The following is a 13255-nucleotide window of genomic DNA, read 5'->3' as shown; positions in this document are numbered from 1 at the left end:
AGTATAAAGAATAAAAATTTAAAACCAAAAAAAAAAAATTCAACAAGCAAGTCAATAAAGAGAATGGACAAACATCGATCATATTCTCAATCACAACCAACAACTGGGGCTTAGGATTCAGGTGATGGATCACATGCAACTGTAATTTTAGCTATGGTTGTTGTTTTATTAACACCTCCTAAATTGTTGATCGTATTTGAAATTTTTGGAACATTCAAATAAAAAAAGACTTAAAAATGGTAGAAAAACTAAAGAAAATCAAAGGTAAAAAAATTAATAAATTACTACATATTAAAACTTTTTAGATATCTCCAGATTTTCACTACATTCAAATTTTTTAATTGGTATAAAGATTACTTAAACTAGTTTTAAGAAGAAATTGATTCCTCTATCATTTTTTGGTGTAAAAAACTTCTAAAAGTACTTACAACCTTATCCTACTATTAAATGTATTTTTCAAAGCAATAGTTGAAACTAGTGTAACCAACACATCTATGACCATGGTTGTTAAAATGAGAAATCAAGAAAAATTTTGTTTCCACCAAACAATAGTATCAAATTTATCACATCATTTACATTAGATTCACTCAAATATTTTTCAAGTTCATTTTTCCTATCAATGTATTTTTTTTCTTTCAAGCGTTGCTAAAAAGAATTTGTCCTTATTAAATGCAATTAAGTTTCAACAAGATTAGATGTTTCTACAACTAAAATAAATAGATCATGAAATGATTATGTCAATTTGTTTTGTTTCTCATTTGTAGATTTATATCAATTATACACTCTAAATATATTATTTTTTAGAATACTCAATTGATCCATATTTCCATACATTTTTATAAATGAACACTCCAAATAGCATAACTTGTCCTAAGGGTAAAATATAACCCCAAAATACAACAAAGCATTGATGTTAAGTAAAATACCCCAATATTTGTATTTTCTCTTCATTGTCAAACCCATAGTGATTTAAAAGAGTGTTAAGATTCATTGCAAACTTCTACGCTTCATCATGGGTCAAGGTCAATTGGTGAAATGCAACATGTATAATCATATGCCATAATGATGAAAATAACTTGGTGACTTAAAAATATCATTTTTTTTTATAAAAGCTAAAACATTATCTCAATATTTTACAATAGGAAAGCTCATCATGATGTGAGCTTAAGAAGGTTTACAATCTTTAAACCCACAAGTCACTTGAATTATACCTGACCCACTAAAGATAATAATCAGGTTTGGTGATCTACTTGAACCATTAAGAACAAGAAACAAGAACCTTAAGTGTTGGAGATGTCACTAGGGTGATCAAGCCTTGATATGTCAGAAAACTTTCTAAAAGAACCAAAGAGACAACTCTCACTAATTTAAATTTTCAAAATACTTGTTTTCACTCAACTTCAACTTGTTTCAAAGTTACAAAGTTTTCCCTAATTATAAGCTAAATCATATGAAAAGTCATTTGAACTCTTTGCATCAAAATTAAATACAAATTCATGAAAATTTATAAAATGTGTTTTAATTGATTCTTGATCCTAAGAGTTAAAGTTGTCAATACGGGTCAACTCAACCCATTTAGCTAAACCCATATTGGCTTGCTTAATAGGTGGATCAATCCAAATTGAATCACTTCTTGGTGAGTCCAAACACTGCTAAGTCGCGCCAACCCACCAATCAACGATAGATTGGTAGGTTAAACAAATTGTCTCACTTAAAATAAAATAATATATATATATATATATATATATATATATATATTTTAAAAAATTCTAGCATAAAATTATTTTTATTAAAAAAAATCAGCCAAATTTCTTGTAATGTAGAATTTAAGACACATGCAAGTGGTATAAGAAACAACATACAATAAACAAGCACCAAAGAAACCAACATTGATTGCTAGCATACTATAGGGTGCACAATACAAATAAAGCAACAATATTGGCTCACAAAGAAAATTACACATTTGTACTTATTGTGTTGTTTTAGTTTCTTTTTTTATAGGCTGCACAAACAAATACAACAACACTATTGACATTGTCCTTAGCATGTTCAAAAAATGAAATATAAAAAAACTATTTAATACTTAGACTAAATTTAGCTAGATATTAAATAGTTATCCTTGTCTTTAAACAATTTTAGATCTTGAATGGATAAATATGTGATAATTTCATCTCATTTATCATTTATTTATGTTAATCTACAATAAAATAGTGTTTGTTATTTAAGTATTTTACAATAAATGTTTAAGTTGTAAAAAATAGTAATCACAAGTTATAAAAAATACTCGGTTCAACAAAATCATGCAACCAATTTTGTGTTAAAGTGAATAATTCAACATTGTTAGAAAAAAAAATGGAAGAACAATACTAGGTTAGCACATAAGAACCAAGGCTAAAAGTGAAGTCATTAACAACTGTAATGATTGGAATGCTTAACACATCAGAAGCCATCTTAGAGAGATTTGGATAACGGTTTCGATGATCCCTCCAATAATCCAACACATCTAACTTATCAGAAAAACTTTGGATCAAGATTCCTTTCATCCAATATATAGATCCAATTCGGACTTTCCATTGTCATTAACATGTTGGGTCAAACATGTGAATGTATGTATACATAATTTTGATGATGCCAAAGAAGAATCAAACAAGGTTATTTCAAAGGATAAACAATGCTTCAAGATTAATACAAGATTGCTTCAACAAACAAAGTCTTGTTTCAAGATTCACTAAAGATCAAGTCTTGCCTCAAAATAAAGTGTTTCCAAGAACATGCACGGCTCTGGTAATCGATTACCTGGCAATGTAATCGATTACCAGAAGACAAGTTTGAAAAATAGTTGTTTAAAAAGGTTTTGAATTTGAAATTTGAACCTATAATCGATTACCAACAATGAAACTCTTGAAATTCAAATTCAAAAGTCATGACCCTTCAAAATATAATTGTGTAATCGATTACCAGAAACCTGTAATTGGTTACTAATGAAGAAATTCATAAAAAACTTTTTGAAAAGACATATCTCTTCAAACCATTTTGAAGAGGAACGAAGGGCCTATATATATATGTGTGTGCGTGTCTGACTTCAAAAAGCAAGGGAGAGATATTCCAAGAGAACTTCATTGTCAAATGCTCTCTCAACAACTCTTAGGCAAACACTTGCAAATCTATTAAGAGTTCATCCAAGAACTTCAATTATAATATCCTTCTCTTAAAGAGAGAATTCTTCTTCTTCTTATTATTCAAAGAGATTGATTAAGGGGCCGATGGTCTCTTAAGTTGTAAGGATTCTTGAACATAAGGGAAGGGTTGTCCCTGTGTGGTTCAGACTTTGTAAAATGAGTTTTACAAAGATAGTGAAAAATCTCAAGTGGATTGCTTGAGGATTGGACGTAGGCACGGGAAGTGGCCGACCAGTATAAATCGAGTTTGCATTTCTCTCTTTCCTTGTCTTATTTATTTTATTGCAATCAATTTTGTCTTGCATGTTTAAAGAACATTATTAAATTGACTGTTGCTTCTTCTTATGCATTTTGAGCCTATCATTTAAAAGGGGGGTTAAAAGTTTGTTAGTGGGAAATTAATTCACCCCTTCTTAAGTTATTGAGGCCACATGTTCAACAAAACAATCAACATATTCTTAAGACATTAGAAGAGAAATGAAATAAAATACTCAATGCAAACTATTGAATAATATTGAAATTAAATGAAAATATAAAATAATTTAAATACATTAATTAACTTGCATCAAATGCATCCATATGAGAAACTTGTTGTGTTAAGGGAAAATTTGTGACGTTGAAACATTTGACTCATTTGAATTTACTTTCACATATTATTCAAATAACTTGTACATCTTTCTCCTTAAATCATTAATCTTCTCTCCATAAGTAGAATGATCAATCTTAGAATAATGAAATTGAATTGCTTTAAACTTCATCTGTGGGTCAAGAATAATCCCAATAGCAACAATCTCACAATACTCATGGCAATACTTGGTAAACTAATCCATCATTTTCAAAGTCATCTTTTTAATCATATGAACATCACTCTTAGCATATTCACACAACAAACATTCAATTTTCCAAACTTGCATGAAGTAACGATTAGAAGTTGGATAAGATGTGCCCAAAATTAAACTAGTCATGGCATAAAATGGCTTCAAGAACTTGCGCATTTTTCTAGTTGTTTTTCGTTCATCATTTGATGGACATAATTTCTATCATGGATAGCCAAACAACCAAATGCATCCAATGTTTAATTACACTTTCAAGCATAACTTAGTTGGAATTTCATCTAGTGATCACCCATTCTAACTTGAAGAACACATTCTTCAAATAAAATCTTTCTTGTCTTCAATGTTCTCTCATATTTTATACTTTCTCTAATCATTTTCAAAGCACTACCAGCCACCCTTAATCCCTTTCAAACAATAAGATTCAATACATGGACACTAAATCTCACATGAAAGAAAACACCATTACAAATGAAACTATTTTGCAAATTAAATTGCTTTTTCAAAATCTTTATCGGCGACTCAATGGCACTAGAATTTTCTGAAGTGATAGAAAAGATCTTCCTATCTATTCCTCAATAAAGCAATATACAAAAAATTCTTTTTGCCTTTTTATGACCACTATGTGACAAAAGACAATAATTCTTCTATTCATTTTCCAATTAATATCATCCAAATGTGCCATCACACAAATATACCCTTTTTGAGTTATGGAAGTCCAACAATAGACGTTAAACAAATTTTACTATGAGATTCATGCATTGCAAGTTTCACCTTTTCTTTTTGTTCAAGATAAATTTTTCCAAGGTTAGACACATTTATATTCCTTCTTGGAATTTTTAAATCAGGATATAGATATAAAAGCAAGTCCCTATTCACTTATACTTAAGAAAATTAAATGACAACCCATGATGAATGATTGCTCTTAAAAGCAAATCCTCTACATGTTTTTTGTCTATTTTCTTAGATCTCAATTTCCCTACATAATCAATTATCATCTTTGTCACATCTCCATTTTTTAATCTTTTTAGCACATCACACTTTGGCAAATGACACGACATTGTTAAAGTCCATACTTTTGTACCACCACCACCAACATATTCTTGTCCATGGTGATTACATGTAACATTTTCTTTAGCGTCTTTTACACCAATTCTAATAAAATTAACCCAAACTTTAGAAGTAGTTATCCTAGGCCTCTTACTTACTCTATCATTATTATTATTCTCATTAGTTTCAATCTTAGATAAGAGATACATAGCATTATCTATCCTCTTTCTTAAAAAAAACATTATCTATCCTTGACACAATAAACAATGAATTAGAATATAATATGATAGTTATCTTATCCTATTTTGACCAAAATAAATCCTAACTTTTTAAAATGCATTTTAAATTATGGGAAGAACTTATAGTTACACATGTATATTAGGTTAAGCAAAATTTTAAACTTAGCTGTCACAATTGTGTTAAATGTCATCATGTAGGTCTGCCCTTGCTTGGGGATGCTAAAAAATTTAGATTTTTTTTTTTAAATAACCATAACTAATAATAACTAGATATATAATAATCAGTTATATAAAAGTAGTTAAACTATAACCAATCTTGTAGAAATGGTGATAGTTATAAAACTATAACCACTTTTATTGACAGTTATTTGAAATAATTTATTTTTATTTATTCAGAATTGATTATATAACTAATTTTATATGTAACTTACTAGTTATATTCATAAACAATTATATAGTCGAATTTTTAAAGTAATAACCGATTCTATCAAATTATAATTTGTTATCCAAAATTACTTGTGGTTATAATAATACTACCACTTATAACATAATTATTTATTGGTTATGATTATTTAAATATCCAAACCATGAGCACCCACTCTTATGATAAACATAAAAATATTAAGAAAATCTAAGAACTGAAAAAATAGTTTTTAAATATAAAAACTAATTTAGTTTTTAAATATAAAAACTAATTTAAACCCTAACATTTGATCATAAAAGTGATTTGTATTCTTTTCTTTCTCTTCATCATCTAAATAGAATTTTAGTTTTTTTTTTTCCTTCTATTATCTTCTCCGCTTCTCCCCCTCTTAATGAAGCATAAAGAAACATATGGAAGAACACCGTAATGAATGGTACGTGTCATACGGTGATTGGTTTCTACTACGCAATATGTCCTTAAAAAAACACTAAAATTGGCACAACTAGCGTGAGTTTTTATTTTCATTCATTTTCAGGTTTAGAGAGACCCTAACACACTTAGCGTGATCAAGATCAACAATGGCGGAAAACCCTTCCGAAACGGTGTTGTCCAGTTCCCAACCTCCTCCTCCTCCTCCTTCTTCTTCTTCTTCTTCTTCTCAGAAATCGCCCCAAGATTCGCCGCAGGTTCCATAATCCGCTTCAATTCCACTTCCCTTTTTGTATTTTGTGTCTCTCATTCCTCCATCTTGCAAAAAAAACCCTTTTTTCCCTATAATTGGAACTCCAACTAGGGTTATTATCATTATTGTTCATTTTATTTTTCATTTCAAGTCCGTAATTGTCTGATTTGGTAGCTGATAGTCCAGGATCATTCTCGGTACAATCTAATCGATACATGGTGGTCTCCGGGCATCAAATCCTTGTTACTTTTTTGTTCCTGTTCTTTTTTTTTTAACAATTAGTTGCTCACGAGACAGAATTTTGAGTGAAATCGATATTCATAAGATGGGATTCGATCGGCATTTTATGTGTTAACAACCTAATTTAGCTCAATTCTATGCTTTAATTTGTACATGTGTTTTGAGTTTGCTGACGTGTGAATGAAATTGTGCCCTGAATTGTTATTTTTAAACGCATGTATCTGAATCGGGGTCATGGTTTTGTGTGAATGTTGTTGTCTCAGGTCCCTGCATTGTCGAATTTTATGCCCTTTCCGAGTGGATATTATTATCAAATGATTCCTGGTATGTACCCTGCGCTAGTTCCAGGGTTGACTTTGCCGCAACATGAGGAGCATGGGAACCGCGGAGCTGGCATATATGCTGTTCCCGTTAACCCGTATGACAGACAAGTTACTGGACTTCCATACAACACACTGATTCCGCTGACTTACCGCACACCCACGTAAGTGGCTGGTTATTTTGTTATGATGATGTTGTGTTGTATGTGAAGCTTAGTTATTGCACAGTTTATAGGAATTTTTAACTTATTCTGATATTGAAGCATATTTCTCAACATTGATATATTGGAAATGAATAGATTATGTTTTACACCTTTTCATACTTTGTTTCCCATAGGTCCTTTAGGTGAGGTATAATGTTTCTATTGATTTGCAATCTGAACTTGGTCACGATTGATGCATAGAAGAACAATAATTTCTTGAATTGCTAAAATACAAAGCAACAAAATGTTGAAATGACATTATTTCAAGCAAGGAGAAAGTTGTAACTTTTTTATAAGTATTTTTTACTTGATTGAAGGGTTATTGTTAGTGTGTAAAGGCATGGGGATTTTGGAAGTTGGAAGTAAAATTAGGTTAAGGATAGGTGGCCACTTATGTATGTTATCAGTAACTAAGGAAATAAGGATTTGGGGTTGATGGGTTTACGGAAAACTCAAGCAAGAAACAATTAGGAATTTTCTTGGGGTGGATTTTGAAGACAGTCTGCTACTCTGCCAAGAAAATTAGGCATAGGGAATGAAGAAAATTAAGGAAAACAGAATTGTAGCCGATAACAAGAAGAAAGCCTCTTCACACCTAGTGTTTATGTCAGCCTTCCTAGTAATTAACAATTTTCTGAAATCTCAAAATCTGATCAATGAGCTGAAAGGAAGCATTGACTTTATAAGTAGACATCCTATAGGATTTCAAACTTGATATGTAGGCTTTGATACCATGTCCTGAACCTAAACCAACTATCCCAAAAGCTTAAAAACTTCTCAATAAGCACTCATAAGAAAAGAAAATAGGAGGTAAAAGGTATAAAATTTCTCCCATAAGTTAAAATCAATTTATTCTCCTCAACTTTTAGAGGAGTTAGATGAGAGAACATCTAAAAAACTGATGTGCATAAGTTCATTTTAAATTTTGGGAGGAATTTTATTCCTCTTAAGTCTTATCTTCCTATTTTCTTTTTGCATAAGTTCTTGTTGAGAAGTTCATCTAAACAATTATGTGCTGCTGGGTTCGTCTGAAAACTAGACACTTGACATGCACAGTCTTAGAGAAACTGAGATAGGGAGAGAATTTCAGAGAGAATGGAGTTTTGCTTTTTCATTAACTCAGATGAAGAATGAGTACAATTTAGGTATTTATAGAAGCTGTTAACAGAAGTTAACAACTGTCACTAGCTGTAAACAGTTAGCTATTATCTAACTACCCATAACAGAATGTGAATTCTCATATTTTACAATATTATACTCTAATACCCCCCTCAAACTTAAGGGGAAGGTTTTTCAGAAGAAAAACCCTTCACATTGAGTTTGCCTCTAAGAAACTCTAATCTGGCTGGAGAGAGAGGCTTGGTCAGCACATCCGCCCATTGATCCAGAGCTGGAATGTGGTATATCAGAAGCTGCTTAGGAAGTAGTTTCTCCCACACAAAAAAAGACCTCAATCTCCATGTGTTTGGTGTGACTATGGAAGACTGGATTGTGAGCAATGGCTTCGGCACTCTGATTATCACAGAGCAGTGCAAGTGTAGAGAAGGAAACCTGAAGTTCCTGTAACAAAGCCTGAACCCAAGTCAACTCTGCTGAAGTCTGAGCTAAGCTGCGATACTCAGCTTCAGTACTAGATCTAGCTGTTTCCTTGACCACCAAGAGATCAGATTTGGCTCTAAATAAATGGCAGAGCCTGATTTGGACCCTTCTACCATCAATATCAGAGGCCCAATCATCATCACACATAGCTGTTAGTGTCAATGATTTTCCAGCAGCAGCAGGTCTCATATGAAGACCATGAAATAGAGTACCTTTAAGGTACCTTAGGATCCTTTTTACCACCCAGTGAGAGTCCAAAGGCTTAGCCATGAATTGGCAAACCTTGTTCACAGCAAAACTTATTTTAGGCCTAGTTAATGTGGCATATTGCAAAGCTCCAACCACAGACCTATATAAAGTAGGATCCTGAAACAGATCATTACATCTCTTTGAAAGTTTGCATGTAGAGGTCATAGGTGAGGAGATGTGTTGAGCTTCAGCCATTTTAGTTTTGTGAAGAAGACTTATAGGGTTCTCCACAAGAATCTGTTGCTCTGATACCATCTTAGAGAAACTGAGATAGGGACAGAATTTCAGAGAGAATGGAGTTTTGCATTTTCATTAACTCAAATGAAGAATGAGTACAATTTAGGTATTTATAGAAGCTGTTAACAGAAGTTAACAGCTGTCACTAATTGTAAACAGTTAGCTATTATCTAACTACCTATAACAGAATGTGAATTCTCACATTTTATAATATTATACTCCAATACACAGCTTCAAAGTTCTAGCAAGCACTCATAGGTCATCTTTGGACATGGATTGGGCCTCCAAATGTTCAAGGAAAATTGCTCCTGATTTTGCATTCTTTGCATTTGACAACATGCACAACACTTGTTTGCGCTATAAATCTGGGGCTTCTTGCTGAGATGCAGAAATGCAAAGTCAAGTCCATCCTTTAGTGTAATCTACCAAAGTGCAGAACTAAGGAAGAAGGCACTAAAGGTTCTTCAACTTCTTTGATTTATTTGCCTTCTACTCCCAAGAGATAAATACATATATAATCTTGGAAGTTGGAGCATCCTTCCAGCTTAGAAAAACTTGTAGCCAAGTTTTGCCATAAATTATTAGGTTACTAAATAATGACTATTAATAAAAAAAACTATCTTTACAGACTGTAATGATAATTCATAATATCATAACTACCTATAGAAAGACTGAAATGAAATTATTTTTATACATGATTCATCTGAAATTAGACAACTTTTAAAGAACCTATAGGTCACATTTGCACTTGAATTTGGCATCCAAACATTCAAGGAAAATTGGACCTGATTCTGATTTACTGGCCGCATGAACAACACTTGTTGGACTTTCTTTTCTGTTCCTGCGTCAATTTGGATGTTCTGTATGCTTTCAAAGTTATCAGTAGGTTAAGTGGTTGATGTTATATTTTTCTTTCACACCAGTTTCATTTAGTGCTTGTTTAAGTTTAAACAAAGATATTAGTAATTGTTTTATTGGTGAAAATTCTATTTTAGTTTTATTTTTTTTTGTGAACAAATATGTTCATTAATGTTAACTAGTTGTTTCTGTAACTGCATGATCACCTTCAGCAGCAGGCCAAGTTCTGAAGCTACTGTTGCCAGTGAAAATCAGGGACAAGCAGGACAGCAACCTCAACAGCAGCAGCCTGCACCTCAAAGACAAGTTGTTGTTAGGAGATTTCAAATTGCATTTCAAATTGATTTGTTGCTTATGTTGAAGCTGGCAGCTGTGATCTTTTTGTTTAACCAAGATGGATCAAGGCAGAGGCTTATTGTCCTTGTGTTCTTTGCTGCTCTTGTATATTTGTAAGTATTTATCCTTTTTTTTTGTTTTTTTTAAAAATATGTTTATTGCTCGCCAATTCTGTTGGTTCTTGGACTCAATCCCAGGAAATGCTTGATATAAATCTCCCATCTCTCATCTTATTTTTTCTTTGTCCAATTCTTTATATACCCAGGGTCTTTTTATTTGGATTTTGTATTGGTGTGCTGTGTGCACGTGTGTCAATATCAAGGCCATGCAATAATGTTAATATTACCTAACTCCTTACTGTATAGTTTGTGAATGGGAGATGTAGTATTTACTAATTGAGATGTGTGACAGGTACCAAACTGGAGCTTTGACACCGATTATAAGATGGCTTTCACGAGGTATGCAGAGAGCAGCAGCACCTCCTCATCCACCAAGACCTGCAGCCAGGGCTGAAAATGTTCCTGCTCCCAGGCCGGAGGGTGACAATGCTGCTCCAGCAGGTATGATTTGGACATTTTATGCATGTGATTATACACGTCTCTTTTGGGAAACACTAGTGATAGAGCTGATGTGATTTATGATGTAATTTGGGAAGTCTTCACTTGGAAGCTTACGAGGTTCATTTTATATTATTATACTTTATTCATTAATTTTCTTTCGGTTAAATTTTATGTTCCTAATTTTGTATGAAAAAGTATCAATTGGAGTTTTTTGATCGTGTATTGACACAATGACAAATGCTTACCTTTGCTTCTTATCTTTTGGAAGAGGGTCAACCTGAAGCCGAGAATGGGAACCAGCCCGCTAATGATGCAGACCAGGCAGTCGAGAATGAAAATGTTGCAGAACATGGCAATGTCAATGGTGGTAATCAGTGGTGGGGCATTGTGAAGGAGATCCAGATGATTGTCTTTGGATTTATCACTTCCCTTCTCCCCGGGTTCCACAACCATATGGATTGAACTATATTTTGTAGCTTACAAGGTTTGTGGATCTGATATATGGTCTATATGGGACCATGCCTGAGACATGGGACGGGGTGTTCTGAAATAAAAATGTATAGCATCAGAAGTTCCAAGCGTCATAACTAATACATACATAGTTAGGTGCAACTATAATCCAGCGGAAGATATGGTGCAACTATAGGGTGCCGGTTTTGTATCATTACTTGGATTGTTGATAAAACACTTTTTTTTTGGATTCCAGAGCCCAGGTTTCTACATAGCAGGGGCTTTAGATTATTTATTTTTTCCCCATTACTGTTTTTTTTTAATTATTATTGCATTGCAAGCGCCTGATGACTTTGTTTCTTTTCAAACTTTGTATGATCTTTCAAAGCGCCTAATGGTCTTTTTCCAATCTCAGTCGTTGGTTCAACGTTGTGGAGAGCAATTGACTAGTCTAACTAACTAGATTTGTATCCAGCACGAGCCTTAGCTTTAGCTCAACCCCTAAGTGCATGTTTGTTTTTCCCAATTAACCCTCCCATTTCTCACTTGGTAAATACGTTTAATTCAATCCAATCCACCTTACATTTTTTCACTTTCTAACGTACCTTTAATTCAATCCAATCCACCTTTCAATTTTTCACTTTCTAACGTAGTTTAATTCAATCCAAGCCACCTTACATCTGAGGGAATTGATATTGGTCTCTTCGAAATTGTTTTTGGCTCCTACTATTAATGTGTAAATACCAAAATATCTTTTTTCTTCTTTCCTCCAATATTGGCCCCTCCAAAAAATAAATATACAATTGAAAATATAATTCTATTTTAATTAAAAAAATGTTGAGTAATATTAAAAATGATAAATTATATCTCAATTAATTTGATTACTTTAAAATGTATTTTTTAAGACTTAAAAGGTAATCAAATTAATTACCATAAGAATTACTTCATTAATAGTAACCAAATCAATTTATGATATTATTTTGATTACAGATAAAAAGAATAATTTATGTTATCATTGATTTAAATTGAAATAAAAAATATAATTTATATAAAAATTAATTTGATTACTGTTAAAAAAGATAATGTGTGTCATCATTAATATAATTTGTATCAATTAATCCAAGTAAAAAAAGTAATTTATTTTTACAATTAATTTTTCATGAAAAAATACTTGACGGAATCATGATTCTGCTATACTATGGAGTGCGAAAAAATTGCACTCCTAGAATTCTTCGCACCCTTCCAATACACTGGAATCATGATTTCATTGTAATTTGCGGGAAACTGTATCTTTGGAATTTGAAAATAGAGTGTTGCTAGGTGCACTCAACAGTTTTGCTGGTGCACCCAGCAATTATTGTGAAAAGTCCTTTAAGCCCCTAAGTGTTTTTTTTATAAAAATAACTCTCTCGCCTCTCTCTCTCCCACGCATGCTCTTCTTCCTCCCGCGCAGCTTCTTCATTCTTCTTCTTCTTCGCCACCAGTCTTCTTCTTCGCCGCCATCGTCGCCATTGTTGTCGTGTTTAGGAGGAAGGTGTGGGTCTTCACGTTTGTGCTTCTTCTTCACGTTTTTGCTTCAACTTGATCTGGAAAATGCTTACGGATCAAGTGATCCGTAAAGCATATTAAGTAGTTTACGAATCAAGTGATTCGTAAACTACTCACAACTTCATTTTATTTGAAAAATTGCCAATTATTTGATACATTGTGAGCTTTTTTGAAATTAGGAATTTTGGTTATTAGGATCACCTCTGAATGTATGCTAAATATTTGATAAATATTGTCATTTTGGAGAA

General features: G+C 32.4%; 1 protein-coding gene across 2 annotated transcripts; it reads left to right on the top strand.

The window, feature by feature from the left end:
• The first annotated feature begins 6225 nt into the window (after positions 1–6225).
• On the top strand, positions 6226–11804 carry LOC100813503 (uncharacterized). Of its 2 annotated transcripts, none has more exons than NM_001255725.2 (5): positions 6226–6411; positions 6911–7131; positions 10329–10562; positions 10861–11009; positions 11278–11804. In NM_001255725.2, the coding sequence occupies exons 1-5, from the start codon at positions 6304–6306 to the stop codon at positions 11469–11471; spliced, it is 906 nt and encodes a 301-aa protein (NP_001242654.1). In that variant the 5' UTR covers positions 6226–6303; the 3' UTR covers positions 11472–11804. The 2 variants fall into 2 exon arrangements, with proteins under 2 accessions (NP_001242654.1, NP_001348535.1); NM_001361606.1 differs by having other exon boundaries at positions 10326–10562.
• The last annotated feature ends 1451 nt before the right edge of the window (positions 11805–13255 follow it).

This window comes from Glycine max, chromosome 15, assembly GCF_000004515.6.
Source record: "Glycine max cultivar Williams 82 chromosome 15, Glycine_max_v4.0, whole genome shotgun sequence".
Taxonomy (NCBI): Eukaryota; Viridiplantae; Streptophyta; class Magnoliopsida; order Fabales; family Fabaceae; genus Glycine; species Glycine max.
This window is presented reverse-complemented; position numbering and strand designations above follow the sequence as displayed.